The sequence below is a fragment of the Sander lucioperca genome, chromosome 2 (genome assembly GCF_008315115.2).
Source record: "Sander lucioperca isolate FBNREF2018 chromosome 2, SLUC_FBN_1.2, whole genome shotgun sequence".
In the NCBI taxonomy this organism is placed as follows: domain Eukaryota; kingdom Metazoa; phylum Chordata; class Actinopteri; order Perciformes; family Percidae; genus Sander; species Sander lucioperca.
Genome location: NC_050174.1, coordinates 40,874,613 through 40,889,912, shown reverse-complemented (window position 1 = coordinate 40,889,912; position 15,300 = coordinate 40,874,613). Strand labels below are relative to the sequence as shown.

The following is a 15,300-nucleotide window of genomic DNA, read 5'->3' as shown; positions in this document are numbered from 1 at the left end:
GTTATAATATCAGCGAGGAGTGTGACTTTAATTTCAGGATATATTTTAAATACATCTATCTGTTTATAGGTGCACTAGTCTATATCCTTGACGTTCCACTTCCACGTTCCACTGTGATTGCTCTGTTGCCGACGAAAAATCCGCAGGATTTCACTCATTTAGGCCGGATATCTGTTGCCTTGGGCTTCCTTAGTGTTGGCATTTTAAACTCCGGTCAATTTATGAGGACTATGGTTAACCTTTTTTTCAGATCTCTGCAAGGTAAATCCAGACAGCTAGCTAGACCCATCAATCTGAGTTTTCTGTTGCACGACTAAAACAACTTTTAAACGTACACATGTTCCACCAAAACTAGTTCCTTCCCGAGGCTACTTTGCAGCGGCACTGCGGCTTTTCCCGGTGCCTAGCACCGCCCAAGACAATTGTGATTGGTTTAATAAAATGCCAATAAACCAGAGCCCGTTTCTCTCCCGTCCCGGAACGCTGCATGGACTAGCCAGACGCTCCTCCGCAGCGTCGCGGTGGAGGAAGGTCTGGCAAAGCGAGAATATTGGTGCGCTAAACCCAAGTTATATGCAAGTTTGCTGTATTAGATCAATGATATGTGTTCAACTTTTGGGCACTGTTGTTTTCGTACAACTCGAGTTTAAAGTGGGAGTTCAAAACAACTGGCCATGAGAATGTTAAGAGAAAAAAAATCTCAAGCTGCTGCAAAACAAATGCACATTGTTGTTTGAGGCAACAATAAAAGATAATTACAATTGTGAATACCACACATGAGAGAAAACAACATTTAACTTCATTTTGACTGTGGCAGTAGTAATTAAGGATGCACGAAGATTGGCCAAGCCATCTGGGAAAGTTCTTGCACTTTGTCTGTTCAGTCAAAAGTTAGATCACTGTCAACACAGCGTGAAGCATTTTGTACATAATAAAAAATTACAGCTCTAATCTCATGAGAACATGATTGCGTGGAATGACTGTGTTTCTGTTGTGGAAGAGTGTATGATTCCTTTTCAAGGTTCTTGTTCAGCCTCTTCATATTTAAACAATCAAAGATGGCAATCAGGGATAATTGTTTAAATGATGATTGTGCAGTTTCAGACCACTGGGTGTTCACATTCCCAAGCTGGCAGCTTTATTCACCCAACAGTGGCACGGGAATATGATATGAAAGAAGAACTTCAAATCAGCGTTACACTTATTCCTATAGCGTACGTGTGGAATTGCTGTTAATGCCGATTGCATGTAACCTCAACTAGAATATTTGAATAGGCCCTTACAAACATTGCTCACAAATATCAACCTATTAGTTAAGTAACATGACATCACACCAAATGGCTTCTTTCAGTATAAGGGTGCTCAGTGGGGGAAAAAAAACAAACGCCTAAGGGGCCATCCACACGGAAACGCTTTTTGGCGTAAACGCATATGTTTTGCCGATCGTCCAAACGAATCCTGTAAACACACTGCCTGAAGATGCATTTTTTTGAAACCTGGTCCCAGGGTGAAAAAATTCGAAACCTTGCTTCTTCGTTTGGACGGCGAAGCCGCATACTTGCGTATCGATGATGTCAAGGCCACCCCCCTTGACCTCTAACCTTCGACCTCTTATTCCGCGACGATGTCCCAAAGTGGAAGTTACTTTTCGTTGCACTGTCATATCTCTCTCTTATTTTAGCATAAAGAGCGATGACTTTGTTAGTACGGAGGTGTAGCAAAAAAAACAAAAAACAGGAGAAGCACATTCTTAGCTGTTTGGGGTGCAGACATGAGAACAATGGACCTTTTTTCACAGCAGACATTTTGACTTGTCATAGTAGGAAAAGCACAGCTGAAATTGATAACCTTAACGGTGGCTCAATTCCATCAAGTGTCCCAGTAAGCTATTTCAGTGAGTTAGCATGCACAATACCAGGGCCTCTCCTAAGTGGAATGCAGCCATCATTAATGGTTGAATACACCTGTGTTTTTCCTACTATGACATGTCAACATGTCTGCCGTGAAAAAGGTCTATTAGGGTTACTAGGGCTGTTTGATTTCTTCTTCCACTGTCTGTTTGTATACAGCGCGCAAGCTTTATGCGCACGCTCCGCCTCTTCTTCTCCGTGTTTGGTGAATTTCTGTAGCAGAAACAGCGCCACCTATAGGCCTGGGATAGGAAGTAGCGTGTTGAGTCATTTACAAATGGATCCGTTAGGACGCAAACATTCATGAAACGATGCCAGGGAAGACGGGGAAAAAAAAGATAGTTTTGGTACGTGTGGACGTGGCCTAAATGTAGAAATGAATTGGAAAAGTATAAAATATTTGCATTGCATTGCTAACAATAACAACAGTAGGTATTAAGAAGACAAGCAGGCAAAAGTAGATAAAGTACAGTAGTATAAAAGTTTTATACTAATCAAATGTTGTATATGTGATACATTAGAATCCAATAGGGCCTTAAATACGGACTTGTTTTTAATATCTGGCATCTGGCTTCATTTAAAGATCAAATGGAGCCCCATGTATAATACATAGACATCATTATCACTTAATAAAAGCAACCAAAGAAACAGCCAGATTGAAGCTATAGTTTTTTTTTCTTCTGATTTATGTATGGATGTGTGTGTATAGGTGAGTCAATGCATTTAGCTATGCACTATAGACACACAATGTGAGTTGTGTTGTGTCATACCGGTATGGTTATATGTATATGTGTATGCAAAAGTATGTACCGGTATGCATGTTCCACACATACTGTACATAGTTTGCATGCACATGTACATTTCCATAAAGAGTACAATGAAGATATTTTTTCCTGTGTGTGTGTGTGCGTGTTTGTGTGTATTTTGTTTGGTTATCTATTGTATTATTGGTATCTCAGAGCTGGCAGGGGTGGGTTTGGGGTTATGATGTATAAATTGAAAAAAAAAACAATAAATATATCTATTAAATAATCCAAATGTCTGTAACACGATCTGCCTCTTGAAAAAATGCTACAATATTTTTTTTAACAGATTTGCCAACATCAGTCTGACATGAACTGACCTGTTTACACAGGATGTGCTAAGTGTCGCCTTTTACATGATCTGAAGCACGTATTAATAGCTGACATGATGGTGCAGGTTAAAAGTGTGCTGACTGCTTCCGCCAGCTTTACATTTGCTTTCAGCATGGGTTGTGACTCACTTCGATTTGCACTGGTCACATGCTTAGGAGAGGTCAAAATATTCCACACAGGTAGCATTTGTGTGCATGGGCTGACTTGTCAGATGTCACAAAGCCGCAACTACATCATCCAACAGGCACTAAATAAATAAGTAATAAAGAGGAACTCATCAGCAGATTTGGAGGCAGTGTAGCAGTTCAGAAAAGAGTCAATTCTGCTGACGTTGAAGGGCGGCCAGGCAGTCTCGTAGAGTGTCTCAGTAAAGTGGCTGGAGAACGGTGAATAACAGGTTGATCAGTAACATACTGTAGTTTGAGTGTAAAGTGTCCTTCACGTTATGCTTAGACTTGCTTAACGAGCTCAACACACTACAGGTGATTCTCCATAGCCTAAACTTTACTTCAGTGTGAGCATATTGTAGGCCTATATTTTTCTGTGGTGGGAATTCTTTAACATTGGTATCCTGCCATGCAGGAAGAGATAGACAAAGAAAAAAAAGACCCTTAAAACAAGTCTATAGCCTCAATAATACCCCCGGGCAGTGTTGGGAAGGATACTTTCAAAACGTATTCTGTTACAGAATACAGTATTCTGTTACATTACTCAATCTGAGTAACGTATTCTGAATACTTGGATTACTTCCACATTGAATAGCATTTTATAAGTGTAGGAATGCGGCCATCACATACAGCTTACTAAACAGGCCTATTCTGGTGTGTTCTTCTGTTCCAACTGGCTGAATGTGTACCTAAACAAGCAGATAGATTTTTGTATTTGTAGTCCCGAACTGCATACTACTAAAAGTCTAAGCTACCACGAGCAAATTTTAGCTAACGTTAGCTAGCATGTCAAATGGGGCTAGTCAGTCTTTCAACGGCTCTGGGGATAGTAAATCAGCACGTAGGAGAATGTAAAGTCGCACGTCAACTATAAAATAGCATGGTGACCAGTAAAACTACAGCAGACAACTACCCTTGACTAATTAAAAAAAAAAATAAATTACTTTAAGATGCTTCTTCAGGTTGGAGGTGGAGTAATTTGGACGCTGAAAGGAGGTTGGTTGCTGGCAAGCAGAGGTTGCACTCCGCAGTTATATTTCGTTCTCCCTGTTCTTTCTTTAATATGAAATGCTGTTTGAATTTCCAAGATAGAAACGCATTCCTGCCCTGGCTCTGTTGTGCCGGTTCCGGCTCCATCTCTACCTCTATCAGTGATCACGCAAATAGCTCATTTTTTTGTTTTCACATTGGGTCTTCTGGGAAATGCATGGAGTTGCCTTAATTTATTCAGAGTGTAATGTAATCCATTGATTTCAACAATGTAACTCTATTCTAAATACCAACTATTTAAATTGTAACTGTAACAGAATACAGTTACTCATAATTTGTATTCTGAATACGTAACGCCGGTACATGTATTCCGTTAATCCCCAACACTGCCCCCGGGCTCCAATACACACTTCAAGGCAAAGTTGTAAAAAAAATGGAGACTCCTATTTTTATAACCTAATAATATTAGGTTTGGCCAGTAGGTGGCACCAGAGTGGAGACCATGTTGTTATTTAGATAAAAAAAATAATCACCTGTGGTCTCTTTAACACCTTAGCTCCTCAGTGATAGATTTGGGTCATCAGTCTATATAAGCTGCACATGCACATTGTCTTTCTTATTTGTATTCACGCAAGTCAAACTTATACATAGCATCCAGGATTATTATGGGAATATTACACATACTATTACAACAATAAACCCTGATTACCATAAACACACTGTAGCCTGAAATATGTTTCTTCAGTAACAAGAAGATATATTTAGGCAAAACAATGTGTGTGTCTCTGGTGGTGAGGGTAAACATAATTTGGGGGGGGATTTCAGGTTCATATGCAGCAACTGTAATTACTCCTCCCTGCCAACAAACAAGCTAAACATTAGCTGTATGGTCTCATGACCGGACTGGAAGGCGTGCTCAACCAGCTCAATATATAAAGCAACCTCCAACAGAAGTCTGCAAAAACGTGACGAACCCCCCTCCTCTAATAACATCCTTTCACTTCTCGCAAGGGTTGGCAAGGCTGCGTCTCACCTGATAGCAGGACACACGGAGTGCGTTGGAGCCAAACACACTGCGGAAAACTTTCACTTCGCTCTCACATGTAAGTAGTAGGCCTATATGGCTCTGTGTGTGCGCTCGCTCTCTCTCTCTCTCTCTCTCTCTCTCTCTCTCTCTCTCTCTCTCTCTCTCTTTCTCTCCATCTCTCTCTCTCTCTCTCTTCTATTTTCTTTTCTGCGTTGTCGCTCCATTTCAATTATACAACAGCAGCTAAGGAGATTAGCATACCGTTATTCATGTTCAATACTAAAGGCGAGTTTAGTTTGTTTTCAAAATGACTCAACAGGTCAAATATTAGCAGCATTTTAAAGTTGTAAGTGGATTTAGTTTGTGAGTGTACGCACCTACGCACCTGTAATTACAGTGATAGACTTCATAGCATGCCTTCATTTCATTAAACATATGACTATAAAACAGCAGGAGCTTAAACACAAAAGTGCAAAGTTCAGTGACTTGTTTGTATTAAGTCACACTGCCTACGTCCCACATAAGTCCCTGTGGAAATGATGACCATGCTAATAACAATGGATAGCACATTTACACCAACAACCCTTAAAATATGAGAATATTCTTCAGTATCTGTGGGAACTTAATGCTTATAAACCTGTAGGCTACATTACATAATTTATGAAGGTATTCAGTTTTCTTCCTGTTTCTGTTGTGTAAATAATTTCATCATTTATCAATTAATCTCATGTTATCGTTGACTCAGATCTCCATAGCCTCCTGCTCAGACAGATAACAGTTATGTTATGCTCTAGCAATTTGATGCCAAACTGTAAATGTATCTCACCCCAGTAATGCCATAAAACACTTTATCATAACCACTTCCCTCTGCCACACTACAGTATGTATAAATCATGCCTGCGGAACAAAATGATGCACACTGTTTGGTCTCGTCAGCGAGTTTGGGGCTTGTTAATATGTAACTCAACTTTGTTTTTAAACCAGTAAGCAATGCGTATTAACCAATAACTTGTGTATTTGTGTGTCTTTGCAGTGTGTATCATCAGCGGCTCGCAGTCACAATGGATGTCTCTTCCGTCTCTTTACCCTGTCATAGTATGATGAAGCCTACAGACAAACCCTACATACCTAGCTAGCAATACCTTTTTGATTTCTTCCAATTAGCGCTTTTAGAACTGAACTTCGAGGTTTCTTGAATCCATTTTGTGGTAGGAATTTATTTCTAAACACATATCACCGCATAAGTCACCGTCAAACTACAATAAATTGGCTCGGTTAAACAACTTAATTGTTTTAATTCAATTCATTTGCAAGTAGTGATGGATACAAGTACGCTAGCAACCCTGGCTGCTGCCACTACCGTGGCTCTGGCCTCCCAGTCCCCCATGTCAGGCTACTTGTGGCTGTTGGTGTTAGGCTTCGTCATTGCCTTCATCCTGGCTTTCTCTGTGGGGGCCAACGATGTGGCCAACTCCTTCGGTACGGCGGTGGGCTCTGGAGTGGTCACCTTGCGCCAGGCCTGCATCCTGGCCACTGTCTTTGAGACGGTGGGCTCAGTGCTGCTCGGGGCCAAAGTCAGCGAGACCATCCGGAAGGGGATCATCGACGTCCAGATGTACAACGGCTCTGAACACGTCCTGATGGCAGGTTCCATAAGTGCGATGTGTGGTAAGCGCTTACTTACGTTTGTGACATAGAAATTCCTTTTTTTTTTAACTCGCTGGAACAGCGCAATGAAAATAAAGTTCTAAGAGATATTTGACTTGTGAATCTTCAGATTGTGAGAACGGGCCTTGCTCGTTGTTTTTTGTCCTACAGGCTCTGCTGTGTGGCAGCTGGTTGCATCATTTCTGAAGCTCCCCATTTCTGGAACTCACTGTATTGTTGGAGCCACAATTGGCTTCTCCATGGTAGCCCGGGGTCACCAAGGGGTCAAATGGATGGAGCTACTGCGCATTGGTGAGTATTTGTTGTTGTTTCCCACATTTTAGAACAACTATCTGTTAAATCTGTAATAACAGTGCAGCTAAAAGCTCATGAATACATGCTCTTTCACATGTCTTTTGCTATCCAAAGTGGCATCCTGGTTCCTGTCACCTGTGCTGTCCGGCGTCATGTCGGGAATTCTCTTCTATTTTGTTCGCAAATTCATTCTGAACAAGGTAAGCCTAACACTAACCAGTGTACCAGATTGATTTGTGTAATTTCAAGTCGTCAGTGGTGGAGGAAGTGTTGAGATCTCTTGCATAAGTTAAGGTACGGCATAACAAGTAAAAGTCCTGCACTCAAAATGTTTTTTGGATAACTTTTGGGTTTCGAACAGTTAATTAAAAGAAGCCATCTGAGAAGTTTAGAGCGGGGAAATGTGTCTGTTGGAACTGCTAACAACTGCTGCGCTCGCACACTGATTTCCACAGGCAGACCCTGTGCCCAACGGCCTCAGAGCTCTTCCCGTCTTCTACGCCATCACTATGGGCGTCAACCTCTTCTCCATCATGTTTACAGGAGCACCATGTGAGTAGCGCGTCCACACACTACACACACCCTTCCTTGTTTTATTCACACGGCAGCTGTTGAAAATCCCTGAAGCAAGATGAGCTCTGAATAAATGTCAAAGGAGACACAGAGGAGAGTTGCTGACAGTCTTCTTAGGACAAAGCAGGTGACAAAAGAATAAGCAAACATTGAATAAAAAAAAAAATAAAAAATCAGCTCGTTTTTGTTTTGGTCATTTTGGGCATTATTTCATCAACCAAAAACGAGTCTACCCTGGCATTTCTGTCTGACGAACTGTTCCCTTAAAGATAACACCACTGATATAAAAAAACGGTCAGACACTTAATTAGGACTTGACTTGAAGCAACCAAACACATCAAGAATAAAGTAAAACCAGTTGAATGGTAATTTGAGGAAGATACAACTATTAAATGGACGATTTCCACTCCTTTTTGTTTCACTTGCAGGATTGAACTTATCAAGAAGTCAACTGGCCTGCATGGGCACTTCACTGAAGGCTGCAGGCCGGTGTGTGTGGGTCCAGAGATATGACACACCATAACTCCTGCTATGCAAAATTACAGTGTAACACAGCAGAGTGCACATCTCACACAGTGATACTGCACACATGTTCCAGCCAACTTTTAACTTTCTGAAACAGAGATACAGAAAATCAGTATTTCGAAACCATTTCTGTCAATCCACAGTGTCTGTGGCTACTATGGCGTCACATCCATGTTGATAATAAAAGCCACTGCTTTTACTGAGTGGCTTTTAGTTGTTGTTAACCCGCTGTTGTCTACATGAGCAAACAGGTAAGTTGTGTCAGTGAGGGTAAATTTAATATTGTCATATTACTGTAACTTGCCTTAAAGGGGCTGTACTCGATATCCAGAACATGAATCGCAGTAAACAAAAAGCTGCTATGCAAAGATATAGTCGAGTAATGAATTCACACTCCGTGTGTGGGTGTGTCGTAATCTGAGCTTCCCTGTTTCTGGTTTTAATAGCCGGAGCGTCCGCGCGTTGTGCGTCGGTATGAGACGCAGAGTGCCATGACAAAGCGTCGGTATTTGACGAGTTGGGGAACAGTCTGTGAGAGCCATGTGGAGGCAATCGCAGACCACTATTTTTTTCAGAATATCGAGTTTAGCCCTTTTAGGCCATCATGTTCTAGCAGTTACGGCATTAAAGAAAAAGTGAAATTACAGTATATTATCAGTTGGCTGCAAGACTTTTCTTTTGGACACTATCTGATTGGGGGAGTGTGTACTCGTGCTGATACTGTTGTCTGTGAGAGCATGCTGACACTTTGGAGCAGGCCATTGAGACATTTTGACCACAACTCAGAATAGACAGAAAGAGGCGTGGTTACTTTGGAAAAATGATCCCTTTTTTCCTCCATAAGGGTCAATATGTCAGAGACCTACTAGATGTCACAATGTCTCTAAAAGTAGGCTATCAGTATAGGAATGTATAAGTACTAACAGTTTCTTTTCTCATTATTTTCAAAGGAGCATCATCTGTTGTGTATGAATGAAAGAAGCAGTTACGTTTCTGTTTTTCCTTATCTGAGACAGAGTTCTCTCTCATGTCCCTGTCTCGTGTACACAGTGTTGGGTTTTGACAGAGTGCCATGGTGGGGTACACTGTGCATTGCGCTGGGCTGTGCCTTCGTCACAGCGTTGGTCGTTTGGTTCATTGTCTGTCCATACCTCAAGAAGAAAATCAAACGTAAGTGAATTACATACACTTTCAGACTTCCACTCACAAATGCATTCTGAAGGAAATTAGAGCTGCAAAGATGAATCAATGAATTGATTAGTTGTCAACTCGCCAACCATTTTGATGAGTATTTCTTTTTCTGATTCCAGCTTCTGGAATGTGAATATTTTCTAGTTTCTTCTCTCCTCTGTGACAGTAAACTGAATATCTTTGAATTGTGGACAAAACAAGACATTTAGAGGACGCCATTTTGGGGCTTTGGAAAACACTGATCAGTATTTTTTTTTACCATTTCCTGTCATTTTATAGACCAAACAACTAATCGATTCATTGAGAAAATCATCAACAGATAACTCGATAATGAAAATATTTGTTAGTTGCAGCCCTAAATGAAAGCAAGTTTTATGCTTGTTGCATTGTATTGAAAGATATAGTTACTTTGGCTAAAATTGCGTGCAAAGTTGTTGAGTAGCGGAGAACAATAATGAAAAATGTAGTGGCTTTTAAATGATTTGTATATGGTGGATACAACTTTTTGTCGTGCGCAAACAAGCTTGTATAAGCCTTGCCTAAAATGGGACATACTCGATCTCAGTTGAACGCTGTAATGTACTTCAGGAGAAACAGCTGCTGCTCCCTGTGAAACTCCACTAATGGAGAAGATCTCCAGCAAACCCGCCCCAACAGAGCAGCCCTCCCCCCCTCGTAACCCTCCACCCCAGACTCCTCCTGCAGACAGTCAGAAGGTGGCTTTCAGACTTGGAGGCTCAGACGAAGCTGATTTGGACAACAATTACATGGAAACCAAAGACTTGGATGTCAGCAATGGTGAGACATGAATGGCTTGAAACAAATGACTAAACCCTTGAGATGTCTTCCTGTCCATCATGAACTTCTTGTCCTTCCAGGTCAAAATTGAAAATCAACTTTTTTTGGGGGAGATTGCTGTTTCTGTCACTTTTTTCAATGTTTTATTTTTTTAATTCATGGTCAATAAACCTTTGTTATATGACATAATACCTAATTTTGAGTAGAAAAAAGCAGACATTATGAATTATTTTGACTAATAGTTCAGATCAGAGGATTTTTAGTGGATCACAGACAGGTATCTATCAAAATTTAGTCAGGATACTGTTTTGAAACCATTTAAAAAAAACATTATCAATTGCTATAAATTGAATAAAACACCCCAAATTCAATGAAAGTAATCATTCATTTTAACGTTGCATGGGTTCCATACAACGTACATCCATGCATCCATGTTATTTTTGGGTAATTTGGTTGAAAGAAACCCATATTTCTAATGAAAAAAAATGAAAACGGGTCAAATTTGGACAACTCAAGGGTTAATTCATGCTTTATCTGACTTTGTAAATCTTAAAATATTTGTCCTTGGTGGTTATATAACCACATGTAATTCTGACTAAATTGAATTTCATAGGCCTGAATGGCACTGTTGGAGCCATGATGATCACCGATCCCCACAGTGGACGGTCCCACACCATCCACAAAGATTCTGGCCTTTACAAAGACCTGCTGCACAAGCTTCACAAGGCTAAGGTGGGCGACTGCATCGGGGACAGTGATACAGAGGAGCGGCCCATGAGGAGGAACAACAGCTACACCTCCTACACCATGGCCATTTATGGCATTCAAGGAGACCCGAAATACAAGGACCTGGATGGTGGGCTGCAGGGAAGGCCGAGGGTGGACAGTTACAGCAGCTACAGCTCCGCAGTGACCAACGGGAGTGCAGTCCAGGAAGAGAGCGTGATTCAGGAAGCTGGCAGGGACCCCGCTTTGGAAGAGGATGAGCTTGAGGTCGACCAACAAGCTGTCTCCTTGCTTTTCCAGTTCCTGCAGATACTCACAGCGTGCTTTGGCTCCTTTGCTCACGGAGGGAACGACGTCAGGTAGGCGAGGGTGGTTTTTCTCCTGAGGAATATTCTCTATGTGCTGTTTATTCAGAGTAGTAAAAAAAAAAAAAAAGATGCCGCTGTGTCGTGCGGTAGCATGTTGCAGCAGCTCCTGATGTGTATGTGTATTATGTGTGTTTTTTAGTCACTTTCCTACCACAGGCATTCAAACTTTTTAACACTTTACTGAGTGTTAGATAAGACTCATATACATCACAATACTGCACTAAGTGCATCTTGCACAAAAATAGGTTTTACTTACATCTTTATAAATACTATAGGTTGTACATTTTATTCCCAACTTGTATATACGTTTGTACATTTTTTCCTTTGTATTTCTTATTCTTTTGAATATTTGTTCTTATATTCTATCCTATTCATTATTTATTATTTATTGTATATTCTGTATGTGTGCTGTCTGATATGTTGTTGCTGTAGCACTGAAATTGAATAATAATAATAATAATAATAATAATAATAATAGTCAATAAAAGGCTATCTAATCTAATCTATCTAATCTAGTTAATGTTTTTGTTTTTATTCATCACTAGCAATGCGATTGGTCCGCTGGTGGCTCTCTGGCTTCTGTATGAGAGTGGCTCTGTGGCGTCCAACGCACCAACGCCCATTTGGTTGCTTCTTTACGGCGGAGTGGGAATCTGCGCTGGACTCTGGGTATGGGGACGAAGAGTGATGGAGACCATGGGCAAAGACCTTACACCCATTACACCCTCCAGGTATGCCTCACATTTATATCCTCCACCCTCCACTGGCTGGAATCGATTTTACGATTTGAATGTTTCTTTTCACGGCCCTAAATGGCCTGTACAGGAGTATTTGTCAGAGATTTTAACCCTTCGCGAGCACAACAGGCCATTGCGGTCATCAAATCAACTGGCTTTAGAGGCCCCAAGGGCAAGGTACAAACTGTGGGGTGATCGCAGTTGCTGCCCCAAGACTTTGGAACAGGTTACCCCCTGACACTCGCAGATTACAGATGTAGCTCTTTTTAGATCCAAACACAAAACCTATTTATTTAGAATGGCTTTTAATACATAGTAGCGGTGTGACTTTTTCCCTCTCCTCCTCCTGTCTTTATGTAACCTTTTCTGATTTTACTGTAATTTATGTTTATTCTTTTTATTGTATGTTATTTTGTTTTATTCTTGTCCTTGATGTAAAGCACTTTGGAAACCTGCTGGTTGCTGTAAAGCACTATATAAATACATGTTGATTGATTGACTGATTGATTGATTGACTGACTGATTGATTGATTGATTGATCCTATAACAACTCAAGTTCTGATATATCTCAGAGTCAAAGTGTACTAACGTGCTTTCTTGTAATTTAGTGGATTCAGCATTGAGCTGGCTTCAGCATTCACAGTTGTTGTGGCATCTAATGTCGGGCTTCCTGTCAGCACAACCCACTGCAAGGTAATGGATCTCAAAACTCTAAAACTTAAAATAAAACCTAAATAGATGAACATGATAATACAAAAGAGAGTCAGCTTTGAGCTGTGTTATCAAAGTATTCTATATTCATGAACCCAATGGTCAGAACCTTTATATTATGCACATGCAGGTGGGATCCGTGGTGGCCGTGGGATGGCTGCGCTCCAAGAAATCCGTTGACTGGCGTCTGTTCAGGAACATCTTCATCGCCTGGTTTGTCACAGTTCCTATCTCAGGGTTGATCAGTGCCGCCATCATGGCTCTATTCATATATGTCATTCTGTGAGCCTCCCAGTGCACAGCCATGCTGTTACTTCAACTGACAGACTGTTTGGCTGTCTGTTTAAACTGTGCTAATAAACACGCTCCACTTGGTCTTTTTTTAATGATGTTTATAATACTGTAATGTCATTTCAAGCCAATGATGTTATCTCAAAGGAATGTGTCCATGAACGATGTAGGATCTAATAACGCTGTTCAGATATTCTGTGATCTTGTATATCCCTATGTATATTTGTATAAAAGCAACATGTATTAAAAATCAAATAATTCCATTTTGTCTGAAGAAGACCAAATACCAGTTATATTCTATGTCTATATTTGCATATTTGGATGTAATAAAACAATGAGTTGCTTGATTTGAATGGATTTCAATGTATTTTACTGACTATTAAACATTTTTTCCACTGAATCCTGTGTAGTGTGTGTGCATGAGGTTTTCCATTTTGTTTTAAAACACACTACAATAGGTTATACTTCATTTATAGTATTTGGGGAAAATGACCCAGGCCTATACTGGCTGAGACACTGCTGCTGAACAGCAACCAGCATCAAAACAGGTTCTGGCACGCTGATTGTTGCCAAATCTGGGCCAGATTAGGCACTGTAGAAACGGACCTATCCAGGTTGACACGGCTGCCAGACGTAATGGCAGCCAGCACCAAAACGGGTTCTGGCGTACATTCTGACAGACATTTCCTGCCTGACAGAATGAGCTTCCCTCCTTTTAAACACATTTATCGAGGAGTGAGTTTCCAAGGTGAGAGTTCAATAAAGTTCTGGAAAACAACTGTCACACGTTAACATCCATGGTAACACCTGTGATGAAGATGAATGTTTAACCAATAGGAAAGGAGCTCTTGTGGCTCTTGTGACCCTCGACCAATCGGATTCAGCTGCTCTTTCTCCAACATGAGGAAAAAAAGCCTTGTATTGCAAAAAGCAGTTATAGTGGCACAGTACTCCTTGAAGTGCAGCTGTGAGAGTTAAATCTCTTTGTCCTCATTTCAACCCCTTTTAGAGCAGCATCAGGAAAACATGGTGAGTATGGAATAATGGGAAGCTTTCTTTTTCATTCAACCAGACTCACAGTCTACATTTCATCAAACTACTATACATCTAAGTTAACTACTCATCGGCATTAGGTAGTATAGCTTTTGCTAACATTGCCTCGAATGAAAAGTCTAATGTAAGAGAGCAGATAGCAACATTTCATGTTTTTGAAGCAATGTTACATTTTGAATTGTGATTTTTAATATTAAGTGTAGTTAAAGTTGTTGGTGTTCTCTTTTTAATAGAAAAGGCAGAGCCTATCAATTAAATTGTATTTGTTCTGTCTGTGCAGTGTGCACACTGACCCAGTTGGAGTGTATAAATATAAGTAGTTTTGTCACATTCCTCTGCTTTACTGCCTCTCTGAAAGTGCTTGGCTGCAACCCTAGGTTTTTAATCAAATTAATGATTCGAAAGTACTTAATCTGTTGTGCTGCTGGTTTTATGTGATGAATTAAATAATGAAAAAAATATGACTACAGCTCTATCTGGTTTTGGTAGACTAATTATGTCTATATATATATATATATATATATATATATATATATATATATTTTACGTATACGTATATTCTTAACATGAGATTATTTTTCGGCCTTATGGGCCTTTCAGACCAAACGCGGTTTGCGCTGCGCTTGCTGCTGTGTTCGGCATACAGCAACAGCAAGCTGCGCCTCAAGTTCAACCATGTTGAACTCTGAACACAGCGGCAGCAGGAGCTAGCCGTTGGCGCGTTGTCGCTGCACCCGCGCTTTGCTCGATGCAGCGAAACGCCGCCGCAAGCCATTGGAAACACTGGGTTTCAGAGCACAGCAGCGCCTTTGCCGCCTTTGGTCATAAAAGCCCTTAAATCACATTTTATTTATGGATAATCAGCTGTTAGTCTGAATAAACAGGTTAATTATAAGACTGTAAACAAATGTGCAACATGTGTCAGGTGACTTGGTCATGATGTTGTGGTATCTGGTTCTTCACAATGAGTCCTTTTTATTTCTTTCGCCGCCAGGGCCGGCCCTGACCAATTTGGTGCCCTAAGCAAGATTTGAGCTGGTGATCTTGCATCGCAGCCAATTCCACCACCATTCTTTGTGTTCATACACCTACAAAGAAATTGCATGACTTTATGTCTTCGAGGTCGTTTTTATTT

The 15,300-nt window shown here is 40.6% G+C and overlaps 2 protein-coding genes across 4 annotated transcripts in view; one reads left to right on the top strand and one right to left on the bottom strand.

The window, feature by feature from the left end:
* syn1 (synapsin I) overlaps positions 1 to 2,530 on the bottom strand; it is a 28,659-nt gene extending 26,129 nt beyond the window's left edge. For both annotated transcript variants that reach the window (XM_031300652.2, XM_031300655.2), the window contains exon 1: positions 2,520 to 2,530. The gene's annotated coding sequence lies outside the window, so the exon portion shown is untranslated. The remainder of the gene's footprint in view (positions 1 to 2,519) is intronic.
* Positions 2,531 to 5,102: 2,572 nt separating this feature from the next.
* On the top strand, positions 5,103 to 13,512 carry slc20a1a (solute carrier family 20 member 1a). 2 transcript variants are annotated; one of them, XM_035997654.1, is made up of 12 exons: positions 5,103 to 5,306; positions 6,264 to 6,898; positions 7,049 to 7,189; positions 7,307 to 7,392; positions 7,648 to 7,744; positions 9,341 to 9,460; positions 10,070 to 10,279; positions 10,893 to 11,364; positions 11,919 to 12,104; positions 12,719 to 12,803; positions 12,952 to 13,154; positions 13,197 to 13,512. In XM_035997654.1, the coding sequence occupies exons 2-11, from the start codon at positions 6,550 to 6,552 to the stop codon at positions 13,105 to 13,107; spliced, it is 1,902 nt and encodes a 633-aa protein (XP_035853547.1). In that variant the 5' UTR covers positions 5,103 to 5,306; positions 6,264 to 6,549; the 3' UTR covers positions 13,108 to 13,154; positions 13,197 to 13,512. The 2 variants fall into 2 exon arrangements, with proteins under 2 accessions (XP_035853547.1, XP_031156509.1); XM_031300649.2 differs by having other exon boundaries at positions 12,952 to 13,512.
* The last annotated feature ends 1,788 nt before the right edge of the window (positions 13,513 to 15,300 follow it).